The following is a 16,038-nucleotide window of genomic DNA, read 5'->3' on the forward strand; positions in this document are numbered from 1 at the left end:
GATGAAGAAGTGAGGTTCTTACCCACGAAAGCTTATGCTCCCAATACTTCTGTTAGTCTCAAAGGTGCCACAGGACCCTCTGTTGCTTTTCTCTGCTACTGCTAATTCCAGACTGCACGGACAACTAGCTAGAACTGGACACCCAGCTTCCAACAGCAGCGTCCCATGTTTAAAGAATACTGGGCGTCATACAAGGCTGCTGTACCCTAGATTATAAACGCTCAGAGAAATACTGAAAGAACTTCTTATCTCATGCTGCAATACTGGACCTCTAGTTACTCTTGCTAATGAGGAAGGAAATGCTCGGACAGTGAATGGCTCCAGACTGCCACAAGAAAGGCAGTGGCCCCTTCTGCTTGAACAGCCTCTGCCCTGGCCACACGACTCACCTCACTCTTTTTCAATGCTGGGTAGTGTAGCAGATGAATGGCTCAAGTTTTCTATTCCCCTGTGTGGGTGGCCTCCATGCTAAGTTGAGAGAGAACACACAAAAGCAAAGCTCTACTTATCTAGCTGGGTTTCTAATATCTCCGCAAGGAAAATATTGGATAAATAAAAATGTTTATAGGCCCCACTGACAGTGCTACAATCCTGGCTTCTCTTTGTAAGCCACATCAGCAGTGCTGTGGGGCTGGTTTCTCTTTGCAAACTCCATCAGCAGTGCTACGGTGCTGATTTCACTTTCTTTTGAAGCTGTGAGAACACAATCTGATGCACAGACACAGCATTAATGACTGCACTGTAAATACCACCGCCAGACACAGCACACAGCTCTTGAGAAGGCAGAGCTTGAGGCCCCTGCACAGGAGAGGAAGAAATAAGACTTCTAGCGTGGAATGGAGTTTATATAGCAAAAGAGGAATGCACTTAGCTATATCTGCTGAGCAAGAGGTATGGTTCCAATTTTATGGTTCCAAAACTAAGCTACTAGAGGAAGTGGTTTTCACAGGCAAGACTCAGTGATGCCAGCATGTCACAGCACTATTAATACCACCATGCAATCCTGCTGTGGGTAGTGGAAATATATATAAAAGCAGAAGGAAAACAAAACAGGAAAAGCAAAACAAGGCTGAGAGATTGACAGCTGATTATATGCATGCACATCTTTTTTCAAAGTAATGAGTCAAATCCCGTTTAAGTCACAAGTGAATTGAACATGATCTAATTCTAGTCCCCAACAGATAATTTTTTGCATCACTGAACCACCATATCGCTCTACACAACTGGCAGTCTCTGCTCAGGACTTGAGTAGCAGGGAGTGTTGTAGGTCAGAACTGAGCTCTCTGAGCAGAAGCAATGGAGGAGCAGGGGGGAAATGTACACTGCGTATGCCTGACTCTACACACTGATAGCTGAGCATACAACAACACTAAAGGGAAAAAAAGAAAATCAGCTGTTGAGAATTTTCCATGATCTTGCTCAATTCACCAAAGAACTTCTAGAAGTAGTCACAGTTGAGTACTGAGCTGCAGTGTTTCCCTAGGGAAACTATTTGCACCCTCTGCAAGAGTTGAGAAGCCAGTTCAGTTTCGAGAAAGATACTTGCAACTTTTCACACTTTTTAAAACCATTAGAGAGAGGCATGTCATTTCTCCATAGTCAAGGATGAAGACAGTTTTCCATTAGCTGTACCTACAAGAACAAGTCTGCTGAACCTGCTGCAATTGCAAACAGGCATTTGAGTAAGGAAAAACTACCAAGTGGTAATTGGATTTGTTTTAAGTCTTCCTGCACTGTTCAATGGAAAACGTGCTGAGACACAGTGGTGTATCTTGTGTCTCTGTGGATTTCAGATATGCTCACCATTACTGCTCCTATGCATCATTCTCCAGCCGCCAGGAAGTAACGAGGCTTGAAGTCTGCTATTCGAGACACCAGCCCACCCACTTCCAGAATCAACCAAAGAGATGCTGAAACATAGGACAATACCCATCTCCACAAGAGTGAAGGAGGGTGAACTGCAGGAGGAAGGAAGACTACAGCAATTACCAATTTCCTATTGTACACCTCCTTTTCTACCATCTCACAACAGAAAACAGCCCAAAAACAAGAGATGGGATTCCATAACAAGACATTAACCACACAATCTGTTGAGACTAGTCCCAATAATGCGACTTGTAAACGCGACTCTCCAAAGTGTGGGTAAGACTGTGCAGCAATCCTTACGATATCAACCCATATTACAAACACCACCTCTGTGGGTGGAAGGTCAGACCTGAACCAGAATTGGGGGGAAATAGACTTGAGCCACTCAAGATCTGCCTCTATCCAATAAGAGCCATTACCTCTGCCACAAGTTCCTGCAAAGAGGGGCAAAAGCAATGTTAGTGGTTGACAAAGGCAGATTTTAACCCAACCTTGGAAAAATCAGGCCTCTGGAAAATTGTTTCCCTATGGAATACATTACAAAGTGTAACAGAAAGGGAGAAAAACCCTCAAATTCAGAGGCCCCAACTAATGTGAGGGCTGGAACTGAAGGGAATTCTTCTCTCCCCTAGCAATGCTTCAAAATGGGGAACCCTTGGCCAGTTCAAACATACAGCTTTGGTGCTGCTCAGGTAAAAGGGAACTAACTCTCACCCCGGTCACCACAAAACCTTCATTAGTCTGGCTGTAAAAGAAAAAGCCCCTACAAGCTGTAGCCTCCGCATGGTTCCCAGACAGCCAGAATACTGGTTACCAAAGGGCTCACAGGCTGATCTGCACGCCTCCAACGAAAAACAAAATCCAAACTCTAACAGAAGTTAGGAGAGGTCCAGCAGGTTCCTTCAAACACTATAAAACCACCAAAGAAAAGGCAGCTCTTCCTACAAATACGCAGACCACCACTTCCTGCAAGAGAAAGGTCAGCATTCTCACTGACTTATGGTCTTGGCCCTGCTCTGGGGACTGAGAAATAGACCAGAGTAAAGACTGGGTCTTAGCCTCTAGGTGAAAAAGCAATGCAAAAAATGCCAGCGTCAGTCAGTCAGTCACAGCATGCTCCTCAAGGAAGTTCTCTCTCGCCACCAAACACCCAGGGCTCTACTGGAGAGGTACTTGTCAGTGGTCTAGGATGCCCCCTGCAAAACTGTTGGGGCAGGCACAAAGATGTTGGGACAGAAAAAAATCCCCAGACACAGAAGAGGTGGCTTCCCTTTCTTGTGAACAAAGCCCCAGCTCTAAATGGTACTGTTTTGGGAGGCTGCAGGCAAGCAAGCATTGGTACAATGAACAGGCATATCATGAGGCGGAGATGAAGCAGAAGAGATCCAGAAGGCAATCTGCTGTGAAACTTACTAAGGGGAAGGGCTAATGAAACCCCAAAGGCTCTGTATGGAGGAAGGGAAAAGGGAGACTACAGCACAGCATTCCTCACAACCACAACCGACCTGACCCTGAAACAGCAGGGCATCCCAACCCTGCCTAAAGTGCTTACCTGAAGGGTCTGTGTTTGCAAGCCAACTTTCCTTACCATGGTGGGACCCCAAATCATACAGCCCTGGTGAAAGAGGGAGGAGAACAGAAAAGAGGGGGGGCAGGAAAGACAGCTGTCACAGAGGAAAGAAGAAAAAGGTTCCATGGTCTGCCCGACAGGTAGAGTACCACTCTCTCCATCAGCAGCTACGGCTGATCCTGACTAGGGTCAGAACAGAAGCTCAGACAGAGACACATGAGTGAAAGCCTGTGGCTCAGATGTGATCCCTCCCTGTACAGCTGAGAAAGGGTTTCAGAAGCTTTGTCCATTTTCCCCTAATGCATTTCAGCATCTGCTCCATCTGCAATCAAACGCTGATATGGAACCAGGTCCAGGAGCAGAGAAGACAGCTGGCTAGATGCACTCTTCACGTGTGGCTCAGACACCTGCTTGGGTGTCCATTGCTTTCTCCTCCTTTTCTGTTTATCAGATGAGAAACAGCAGTGAACAAAGAGGAGGGAGATTAGAGCTAGGGAGTCCAAGTGCACTCCTTGCTTCCAGGTTAAGGCGCCTCAGACACAGGAGGAAGTGGATAGGTGCTGATGCCTTTATACTGGCCATGAATAAGGATTCTGCTCTGTCAAGACATTGTTTCTGTAGGTTTCAGGATGAAGCGAGGTCCCACAAGGGGGAATTATGCAGGCAAATTCCACAAATTCCTGAAGGAGACTCTACAGGGATCTACTTTTCTTTAGTAACAGAGGATGAATTTAGACAGGGTTAGCAGTGAGACAGCACCGTTGGCGAAGAGATTGAAGCACTGCACAGGAACATTGTGTGAAGTCAAACCTTCACTTGCCTGAAGGCTTGAAATGTCTGACATCTGTTCTTCTGAACTCACGGGGAATCAGGCTGCTCACCCAAAGGTGAGTGAAAGAGAAACAGGGGCAGCAATGGCCCTCAGGCATACCCTATCTCTTGGCTTACACCACCACTGTCCTCACTTTCCTAAAGCAAAGATTCAATCTGGGTGTTAGGTCAGTTCATGGGCTCTTACGGTTCTTGTCTAGCCTCCTATTCTGGAATGTCATTTTCGCCGTACAGTGTCCACTCTTCTTCAGTGCACTTGCACAATCATGTTGAAGGCAAACGGCCTTTTATGCCACATAGTTCATAAGGACAATACAAACAGAACCCCCATCCGCGTAATGCTACCAGGGCTGCAAGTCCTAAGAGCAGGCTTCCACTTGCACAGATGGGCATTGGTTTGTCTCTCCAAGATGGAATAAAAAGCCCAAAACCTATTATCCAAACTCTCTGAAAAGCACACTCGTAGAAAAGCTCACAGTAAAAAATGCTCCCCTTATGAGGATTAGGCCCAGACAGAAGCAGTGCAAGAGATTCAGCCATCCAGAATGGAAAAGAAGCACCATTAGAGGTGTTTGTACAGCAGGGTAGCAGGGACAGAACAAAGAATGGCTGGTTGAAGAGAAGTGGTGAGTGCACATGTGACTGGTTACAGAGCAGACAATGTGGATTTCAAATCGGGAACCTACGTTAAGAGGAAAAGTCCGCTATTAACTAACAAAAGAGGATTTTCATAAAGACAATGGCTGAAAGAGGTATTTTTAGACTGGGAAAAGGACTAATGGACAGGATTGCTATCCTCAGAGGAGTTGGTACAGTGATGCCAAGCCTTTATTTAGCAAGAGACCAAGCAATTCAAAGCCAGTTAGGCAGCACAGAAAAGCAATTCCTTCATGGGGAGCTCCAAGGCCCATGAACTCAAGGTGTAGCTAACTCCTTGGATAGCGGATGATGAGCTCTGCAGCTTTCGTGCAGCCTTGCAGCTGAACCTTACAGATTTGTAGAGGGATGTGTATTCCCTTTGGATTTGCATCCTCCCTTCCTTTCCCAGGCACAGACACATGAAGAGAAAAACTGCTAACCAAGGCAACTCTTAGAGGATGGCCTGGGCAGGGAGACTGTGATGAATTGCTCATACACTGCTAACGGGCAACCGTTTCATTTCTTTATTAGGTTTGACATCCTGGTATTGATTTAAGAAGGCTCTGCTTCATGTATAGAACAGATAAAGATTAATGTAGGGGATGGATCATTTTAAGAGACTTGATAATCAGCATTGACTATTTGGTACATAGGAAGCTGATTCTTTTGTTGTCTTGTGTGTGAAAGGATTGCTGTCCCAAGCATTAAATCCCTACTGAGACTGGTGGGCAGCCAAGGCTTAATCCTTTAACAGGTTTATTGTTCTTCCAAGTGTTCATTTAAGTGGACTTGCTGTGGCTAAAAAGAGGAAGAAGGAGGGCAAAAGGATGGCAGAGTGAGCAGAACACGGCAATTCACTTGAAAATATTACTACCGCAGTTCACTACATTCCTCACAGCAAAATGCATGGAAAGGAAGGACTGTAGAAGTCCCCTTAGTCAATGTCCATAAACAGATTAACAGAAGGTTTCTAGCACTTCTGTGTCCCCAGCAAAGGGTGTTATCCTGGTAATGATACAATTCTCTACAGCTGTTTCACCTCTTCTCTTTTATTAGGGGCAGGAAAAACCATGAATGTGAAAATCTGTGCATTGGTGTAAACCGCCCTTACGATATTCACGTGGGTCTGCTGCGAAGCACGTAAAAACATTGATTTTGTAGCTCAGAGACAAAGGGGCACTCAAAATTAAAATCTCATTTCTCCCTGAAAACTTTGTACCTTCTACAGCCACGAGCAACAACTAAGATTACTACAATTCACAGGCACTAGTGAGAAAAAAGGCTACATTCTGCCTTTGACAGCACTTTGTGTAGTCAGTTTCACTGTTTCCCCTGCTCTAGCTAGTTAGTTTCTTCCTTACTGGAAAAAACCCTTAAAATCACCAACAGGGGAGCAGAAAAACCCTTAAAATTAACATCAAGTTAACAGTGTCCATTTAAGGTCAACTAAGATGGTTTTAAAAATAAAACAAACTGTTTATATTTTAAAATCATTAACCAATCATATGTATAGCCTTAAAATTGTTAAAAAGAAGTTTATTTTAAAAGTAAACTGTAAGGATTTTTACCTGCCAAGATCAGGTCTTACAATGCTGTGTTTTGCCTACAAGAGTCAATTCAAACAGAAAGCAGTGCAGGAGTTAAAATGCAGGACTACAAGTCAGAACTTGTAGGTTCTGTTCCTGGCTCTGCCACTTGCTCAGTGTGTGACTTAAGAACATAAGAACGGCCCTACTGGGTCAGACCAAGGGTCCATCTAGCCCAGTGTCTGGTCTTCCGACAGTGGCCAGTGCAAGGTGCCCCAGAGAGAATGAACAGAACAGGGAATCATCAAGTGATCCATTCCCTGTCACTCATTCCCAGCTTCTGGCAAACTGAGGCTAGGGATACCATCCCTGCCCATCCTGGCTAATAGCCATGGAAAGACTTATCCTCCATGAATTTATCTAGTTCTTTTTTTGAACCCTGTTATAGTCTTGGCCTTCACAACATCCTCTGGCAAGGAGTTCCACAGGTTGACTGTGCATTGTGTGAAGAAATACTTCCTTTTATTTATTTTAAACCTGCTGCCTATTAATTTCATTTGGTGACCCCTAGTTCTTGTGTTATGAGAAGTAGTAAACAACACTTCCTTATTTACTTTCTCTACACCAGTCATGTTTTTATAGACCTCAATCATATCTCCCCTTAGCCGTCTCTTTTCCAAGCTGAAAAGTCCCTTATTAATCTCTTCTTACACGGAAGTCATTCCATATCCCTAATCATTTTTGTTTTTCGGAACTTTTTCCAATTCCAATATATCTTTTTTGAGATGGGGCGACCACGTCTACACACAGTATTCAAGGTGTGGGTGTACCATGGATTTATATAGAGGAAAGTCACTTCACCACTCTCTCACTAAGTTTCTTCCTCTATTATAAGAGGATTCTGATATTTCCCTATCTCATGAGTATAGATATTGGGAGTTTTAATACACGGTTTGTGAAATGCTTTGACACCCATAAGCATAGAGTATAGTGTCAACAACAACTTTTGCAGAAGTGCAGAACACTAAAGTCGGGTCCTAGTAGGTAAGAAGATACAATTTTCAAATATTTTGTTTTAACAATTTTAAGTTAGCCCACATATTGTCTAAGCATTTTGAACCTCCAAGAGTAGTCTGTAACTTAGAATACATCTAGATCACCTTTAACAATAGCCTATTTTCAGTTGTTAGTTATAATTCTCATAGTTGTGCAGACAATAGATCACAACGACATAATTTTGCATACATGAAACCTCAATACTGATGAACCATTTGTTGGAACCCCACTGTCAGACTGAGGGGAAACATTAACTTCATTAAAATTAATGTTTCTGTATTATTGCTGCTACCTAATTTAAGCAGTTTATCACAATTTTAAACAGTGCCCTACAGATGGCCCTTATTTTGATTTAAATCATTCCCTGCTTGCTTCGAGGTCCTCCACCCAAATTGCTCGTGAGGTGCTGTAAAGTATATTCACGCCCCCTTCACTCTTCAGGGCACCGGGTATATTTACTGAAGCAAACACACATCGATCTTGTCTGTGACTATGGATATTTGATGGGAATTAGACAAGGAGAAATGGGAAGGGAGACTCGCTAGAGGCCACTTCCTGGAAAAGAGCAAAGAGCCAGAAGCTGCAGATGCTGTTCGATGCACTTGAATGGATCAAACTCAAGAAAGAGACAGCCTCTCATTATCTCTCCAAAGGCCAGATGCACGAAGCAGTATTTAATTAACTAGTCCTCATCACTGCATTTATCCGGAGAGGTCAGAGTACTTCACAGTGCCACTGTGCATTGCTATGAGGGATGCACAGCTGAAGGAGTGTGCCATTATCACAGAAGCCTGGTCTTCTTCCCTCTTCCCCCACCCTAGCCATAAATACACACAAGACACTCAAAGGCCAGCCTCCCCCCAAGGCCATTTAATTAGATTCAACTGGGATTTTTCTGACTATTACCAAATGCATTCAAAAGCCCAAATGAGAGCCTCCCAATTTACCTGGCCCTGGGTCAGTAAGCACAGAATGTGTGCAGGAGCATTTGACCAGCACAAACACATACACGGTAAAGAAGTGCAGTTAGTGACTCACCGAATGCACAGGAAAGGAGCTGTGCCGGTTGAGAAAGGAGTTAGAGACGGACATACTGAGGCCCTGAGTGGCACTGGTGTCCTCGGAGGTGAAGGGCACTTTAGTTTGCTGGACACAGTAGGAGACAGAAGAGAAGGAAGAGGCAGCATAGGATGCCTGCTGAACAGGAGAGAGAAAGCAAGAGAGGAAACAAAGAAAGCAAGCACAGAACAGGCTATGAATAAAGGGTGAGAAATGCTATTTTTAAAACAATGCATTTAAAGTTGCTTACTACACAAATAGCTACTTGGGCAGTTCATAGGACTCCAAACCCTCATTCTGAGCCAGTCACACTGATGCGTGCTTCTGAGCTCCGAGAGACACTGCAAAAACAATTAAAATCCTCCTCATTTAACACGTCTCTTAAGAACAATTCCCCCTCCCAGCTCACTCATGCTTGGCTGCTGCTTAGGTGCACAAGTGAGCTCTTCTCTACTGCCTCTCCCTGCACAGCACAGGCCAGAGGAGCTCGAAGAAGTGGGCACTCAGTAGCAGCCCCTGCCAAGCAGTGGAATTGGCCCTTACTTCCAGATGTTAGGCAGGCTGTTTCTGTGGACTGTTTACTTTGCCAGCCAGCAGCCTGGGAACTTGGGTCTCTCCAGCCTGAGAGATGAGTCTTCTCAGGCACCGTGGGGGATCCTGGGTCAGGCATAACTTTCAGTGTTTTAAGATTTTCATTCAAAACCAAAATTATATCCCAGTTTCACAAGAGGGAGAAACTGTAACTTTAAGTATCAAAACATACCACGCTGACAATTCTAGTGTACTTGTATGGGGGAGAGTCAGTCATTAAAGATCTGGAGGCCGCTAAGCACCATGGCTATTTCTGGCCCTTCTGCACTCCTCAGCTCAGACTCTCTGATTTTAAGTACGAATGCGTCAGTGATCAGATTTGAAGCTCACAAAGAAAGGATTTTTTCAATTTTATACAGAGGCGTTCATCCAGCAAAACTTGCCTGTGGCTAGAAAGTACCCTGCATCCACACAATTCGCTTTGGCTGAATCTCTCTGGGCAGCCAGAGCACATCCACTTCAATGGGTTTTAGAGTCCTTGTTGAATGAGCCATATCTGCTTGGAGAGTTCAACATCACCATTTCCCACATGGATTTATGTGAGCCTGCTTCTGGAAACCTCTGCTTCAGGCAAATCTCAAGCAACACCTTGATAGTATCATCTTGCAAGGAGTAAAAAAATGCCCAGAAGGCAGAACCATGATCTCTTTGCCAGCCAGATTATTATTATTAAAGGGCAGTACAGGTGTAGTAGAGCCTAAAGGAAATGCTTTCTTTCTACTGACTTAAATTAGGAAAAGGGGCAGAATTCCCCTACTCTAACTACTAGAGTGTTAAATAGCTCTTACAGCCTGGCTAGAGATCAATATTTTGCATAGCACCTCTCATACCAAAGAATCGCAGTGTACCTTCATAATCCGTCACTGAAATAGGGAGCTGGTGGGATGATGAGTAAATGGGACATGACAGCGACTGAGGAGAAATTCTGACCACATATAAAGGGTCATCCCTCAGCTTAGTGTCCTTGCAAAACAGACAGGACTTTGGGTTTTAAGGTCTCAGTCAAGGAGCCCCACACACAGTAAAACTTCATTGCACTCAATTTGTCTACCTTGAAAGGTCAAATTCACCCTGCTAGAATTTAAGCTTATGGTTCCAGGGAATCTAGATGCTTTGAACCTGCAGCGTGGAACTCTCAGCTTTCCCTTTGATGGAGAAAAATGCACCGGGATAGTCAGAAGTCAGCACAGATAAGAGGTGAGGAAATATGCCAACATGGACCAACATGAATGATTCTTTCATGCAACATGGGAGGCAAGCATCACCTCTTGAAGGCCTGAAGTAAACTTGTCAAGTTAAGCAATAGCACTACGGCCCATTCTTTACAATTCCTCCAGGCCTGCAGCAACAGGAATTAGCTACTAGGGTCCAGGAGCTGTTTTTTCCCCCCATACTAGTTTGTTAGTTTTATGTTTTTTTAAATCCCTGAAGTGAGAAGGCTGAAGTAAAAAGAGGGCACTATGAAAAACATTTTGAGAACACCCCCCCCCTCCCAAAATCCTGGGTAAAACCCTGGCTCCACTGAAGTCAATAGCAAAAGTCCCACTGACTTAAATGAGGCCATGATTTCATCCGCAGTGCTCAAAACTGGCATTCAAGCCCCCACGGCTCCCACACAAACATGCTCAAAGTGCACTGGCTGTGTGCTGGGGACTGAAAGGGCAAGATGAATGTGGTGGGTTTTTCTTTCTAGATGGGCAAGTGGAATTCCTGTTCTGAAGCAGCAAAAACCTCAAGTCAGATTCGACCAGAAAAAGGACAAGTCCTGTTTTAAAGAAAGCCAAAATGGCAAAGCCGGCACCGGAACGGCTCCCCAGCTCCTTGTGAATATGGAACAGCAGGCGACTATGGGGAGCACACATGTTTGTTAGAGGTATCGGCCACATTAGGGCTCTTTGGCACAATCTTTGTTACGACAGACTATACAAGGAGCAACTAAGTGTAAATGGTTGCTCCTAGCCAGTTTTCTGACCACTGGCTGAGAAGTTTTATCCAAGAATGTGCGGTCTGTAGCACGGTTTAGCTATCATAGACGTCAGGAAAAGTTATTGTCCGGACTGGCCACTGGGTTAGTAGCAAATGTGATTAGAGAGGACAGTAGCCAACACAGTTTCAACCACAGTGTAGGCAAGGCCTTTGATTCTCAATTTTGGTTTTTCAAAGCTCATGAGGAGTGCTCTGAATTTGAGGATTGGAATGGAGAATGGTGGTTAAACTAGGTCATGCAAGATGTCTGAAAAACACGTTAACTTTAGGTTTCAGGGAGTGTAACCCAGGTAATGTAAACATAAAGACATCGATCCAGACCTGCAGTCTTCCAGGAACACAAGCAGCAGAGAGTGAAAAGAAGGTCACTTCCCCAAAGCTGTTCCTAGAAGTCAAACTGCCTTTGTTCGGCAGAATACGGAGGGTGTCACTCACCAGCTGTCGCTGTTTTGGCGGAAGGGCAGGGGGTGGTGCCAGCTCTTGTGACGAGTCTGTGCTGCTGAACGAGTCGTTGAACCCATAGACTTCCATGAGGTGCTTGTTTTTCTGCTGGTAGATGTGTTCGTTCTGAGGTGTCTGGTAGAACATGGATGGCTGCGGCTCTGAGTAGTCTTCCATAAACTGCAAATACGCCAGCACTGTAATACAAATCAGGACCACACTCATTGCTGTTGACCAGTCCACTAAAGCCTTTTCAGTAACAGAGGTAACAAGTGGGCAGGATCCTCCTCCATAAAAAAGCAAAACCAAAATACAAATCGACACACTGAACCCGTTATTGGACTTTGCTTCAGGAGGGTGAACAGAGTCAGTTTGTCAGGTTTTCCCATACTAGGCCACATCCACACTATGGGGGCTATAGCAACATGGCTACCGTGCCTTAGCTCTGAGGCTGTAAGCCTGTAGTGTAGATTAGGGTTACCATATTTAAAAATTAAAAAAAGAGGGCACTCCACGGGCCCTGACCCCGCCCCTTCCCCGCCCCAACTCCGCCCCTTCCCCAAAGTCCCCGCCCCAACTCCGCCCCCTCCCCTGAGCGCCCCGCATTCCCCATCCTCCCTCCCAGCCACGCGAAACAGCTGCCCGAGCGCTGCCGGCTTCACGGTTTGCCGGGCAGCCCCCAGACCTCCAGACCCTGCGCCCCCGGCTGGGCGCTTCCCCAGTGCAGCCGGAGCCTGGGAGGGGAAGTGCTCGGCCGGGGGCGCAGGGTCTGGAGGTCTGGGGGCTGCCCGGCAAACCGTGAAGCCGGCAGCACTCAGGCAGCTCGGCTCTTCAGCTACACAAAGCTGAGGTGTCTGGAGGGAGCAGCAGCAGCTGCCGCCGCAGGGGAATCCGCCTGCAGCTCGCAGCCTGCCGGAGCCACTCTAAGGTAAGAAGGGGACTAGTATTTTCCCGGACATGTTCGGCTTTTTGGCAATTCCCCCCCGGACGGGGATTTGAGGACCAAAAAGCCAGACATGTCCGGGAAAATCTGGACGTATGGTAACCCTAGTGTAGATGCAGATTACAGCAATGTAAGGGGTTTTTCCATCACTGTAGTAACTTCACCTCCTCAAGCAATGGTAGCTAGGTTGACAGAAGCATTCTGGGGCTCAGGAATGTGGATTTTTAAGCACAGACCAGGCCTAATACAGTGATCTGTTCACATTGGCTGAAAGCAGCTGCAAACATCATCATACCTCAAGAGGGGGCATCAGTTCACACTTCATTAGGATTCACTGGAGGGCCAGCCAATCCAATTGTCTGATCAGCTGTCTCCCTTAAAGCTGGCCAAGGCCCAGTTTTGAGTTTGCTTCTAAGCAACTATGCTCCAAAAAGTTGTGCTAGTCTAACACTAACCTATGCCAACTTGCTCCAAATCTCAGGCCAATGGCTATAAATATTTCTAGAACACGGAGACTTAGGTCTCTGTCTATACTGTTACCAGGTGCTATCACCACAAAACAAGCTACCATGAGATTCAGAATTATACAGAGGAAAGGGGAACCAGACAGCCTGATAACAGGAAAAGAAGAGGTAGATAACAGGGTCCGGACTACTACATGAACTTGCCAAGCAAAGCTGGCTGGTGAGAGACTGGTGTTTTACTCACCTTCATTTTTTATTCTGGGCCTTTTCAATGGCACTGGCAGGTATCAAGGAAAGTATTTTGGATATTTATTATGGGGCATGGTTTCAAGTGAGATGATTATCCACTATCACTTTCTTCCCTGGAATTGCCTCCGAAGCGAAGTGTGTCTTCAAAGGACAACGTCCACTTGCAGCATCAAATAAGAAATATTTTCATGAATTGGTTTTTAAATTCAGTAAAAATATTTTATTTGGGCTTAAATGATTCTAGCATTGCAGCACTGTGCTGCTGCATGAGAAACAGACAGTGAAACCAAGTAGAAATCAAACCAGCTAACAAGGCGGTTTTTGCCTTCCCAGCTGAGTGAAGTGCAGGTAGTTAAAAAAAACCTGTGTAAACAGTGAAAAGTAAATTAGATTTTAAAAAACTCCTTCAGGTTGAATAATCCGGGGTACTTTTAGAAGCAGGAAGTGACATTTTGTTTAAAACAAATCTTTTTAACCTTTCAGTGTCCCTGATCACTGTCCCTTTCATCCTGCCACCCTCAGTACTGCCATTGCCTCTACAAATCATAGCGGTCCAGAGTCACTCACACACAGCACGTGGCTCCCTTGCTTTCCACCAGACAAAGCAGCGTGTCCACAGCACCCATCCTCAAACCTCTCAACTGACTCTCCCTCCTTTGCCGGATGAAATTCAAAATTGCTTCATTTTGAATAGACACGATGGCCTTCTCATGGACTTGTCTCTTCAAACTCATCCAGCATGTCTTCTCCCAGGCTACTGCCAGCGCTAGCGGGAAAGCCTTCTCATTTAGCACTCCAGCCATCTGGAACAGGGTCTTTCCACTTCACTGAGTCATCTCAAATTTCTGCTGCAAACCTCTCTCTCTCTCTCCCCCGCCCCTTTCCTAAACATCTGAATGTGTCTCTAATTCTGCAACAGAATCCAAATGCTGTAAAGCATTTTTGGATTGCAGCTTGTATGGAAGATGCTAGACACAATAAAGCCCCAATCCCACAACAGGATTCTCATGAGTGGACCTTTGTACCTGTGTAGTGCCCCACTGAAGTCAGTGGGACTCAGTACAGGCACAAGGTCTATCTGTGCAGTTCTGATTGCAGGACTAGGGCCTCAGTAGTATTTTACTGTACAGGCAAGACACCCACTTTAGTACTTTTCCATCTGCTACAAAAAACAAGGGTGATTAAGGATAGAAAATAACTTTGCAAAATCTGAGGAGAGGAGCGGAGGGCAGAGTAGAGAGCACACTACCATTCAAGCACTTTAAAAAGGCTGATCAGCATCTTTTTCAGAACCACCTTGTCATTCACAAAGTGTTCTACTTATTATTAGTGACCTATTATTTTTCCCTCATGTCAGTTTTTAAGTCTGGTCATTAAGTGGCAATCATTCAGCCTTTGCTGGTGTTCCAGCTGCAACAAACCAATGTCAATAATAAAAGCTTTATGTGCAGTCATCAGAATGCACATGAACCCTTTATGCAAAACGCAGAGGCCAGATCCCACCACATGAGGTCTGCAACCCAAAAGTGCAGCACTCCGTGCTGCTCCAGCCAACGGCAATCTACAAGCTGTCCAATTTCAAAGAGGATGCAGCCTCATACAAGTGTCAGCAGGAAGGACCGCTCGGCACTTGTCGCCTACACCTTTTTTGAGACTTCCTCTGATATTTTTAAACTTTACTTAGAAGAGGAAACTAAAAGCTGTCCAAAAAGTACAGCTCTCTCCAACTAAATAAACAGGAGCTATGGCAGCCAAAGTGCAGAAAAACACTGTGTAGCACAACTCTGTTGCTGCACCTCAATCTTGAGCAGTAACACCTGATACTATTCCAGTCGTAGGACCCCACACAGTTCTGCCAATGTTCATCACACTGCTGTCCTGCAGCATCCCTTCAGATCCCACGCAGCTTTGCCTGTGCCCCTCAATCCCGATCTTCAGTACCTTTCCTGGGCACTCAACACAGCTCTACCAAAGAGCCTCTCAACCTCTGCTGTTTCAGACTTTGTCCTTCCCAAAGCCAGGAGCGATCAGCGTACCGAAGCGTGTCTCTCTCTGTGGGGATATGTTTGTATTTTTACTGGTGTGGACAAATGAACATTAGGGTTAGGGCTGAGACCACCAAATTTATTCCACTGGCGATGTCATTTGTATTTGAACATAACGCTCTAAAGGTGAAAAGTGAGGGGATTAAGGCACTGATCCACCAAGGCCCTCTTATTTTACATCACTGCCATGTGTGTTTCCAAATACCAGCAAGTTTCAGCAGCCCCAGCTATTCCCTTCATTGTGTCTGTACAGCGAAATGTACACCCAGTACACCATAAAGCCATAGGACATACAAAAATTCCAGTTTATGATGCATCTGTATAGAACACCTATCGCCCACTGTGCCTCTCCTGGGTGGAGGAATGGAGGCCAAGAGGCGGAGACAGAAGGGCATATTCTGGGATGGGAGAGAAGCCAACGAGGCAGAGCCTGGACTTGGTGATCTCAACGTTACATAGCCAATATTGGCATGTTCACACTAAGCCTTAATGAGGATTCAGCTACAAAACCATTTAACGTCCTACATTTAGCATACAGAGCTGAAGTACCAGCCAATACCAAAGGATCTGCCGGGTTTAAAGGCTGCATTACAGCAGTAATGAGAAGTGTCGGTGAAAAAGGTGACACATTAGCTTCTTGTGGAAAATTAAATTACAGTCCATGCCTTAACTCAAGGCAGAGCGTCTGAATGCAGTTGGCAGCCTTAACTTAATCTGTAAGGGAATAATGAAAAGCTCTTTTATCTCAGCTGTTTATGGCACTAATGCTTCC

At 45.3% G+C, this 16,038-nt stretch overlaps 1 protein-coding gene across 5 annotated transcripts in view; it reads right to left on the bottom strand.

Moving 5' to 3' along the window:
- Positions 1 to 16,038, bottom strand: part of RAPGEF1 (Rap guanine nucleotide exchange factor 1) — a 127,637-nt gene that overhangs the window by 31,036 nt on the left and 80,563 nt on the right. For 3 of the 5 annotated variants that reach the window (XM_024193076.2, XM_024193075.2, XM_024193073.2), the window contains exons 10-11: positions 11,560 to 11,762; positions 8,527 to 8,685 (exon numbers count right to left, since the gene is read on the bottom strand). In XM_024193076.2, coding sequence (XP_024048844.1) covers positions 8,527 to 8,685; positions 11,560 to 11,762 — 362 coding nt within the window. The remainder of the gene's footprint in view (positions 1 to 8,526; positions 8,686 to 11,559; positions 11,763 to 16,038) is intronic. The other 2 variants (XM_024193079.2, XM_024193078.2) reach the window with 1 other exon arrangement.

The sequence above is a fragment of the Terrapene carolina genome, unplaced genomic scaffold (genome assembly GCF_002925995.2).
Source record: "Terrapene carolina triunguis isolate 2854851 unplaced genomic scaffold, T_m_triunguis-2.0 Scaffold238, whole genome shotgun sequence".
Taxonomy (NCBI): Eukaryota; Metazoa; Chordata; order Testudines; family Emydidae; genus Terrapene; species Terrapene triunguis.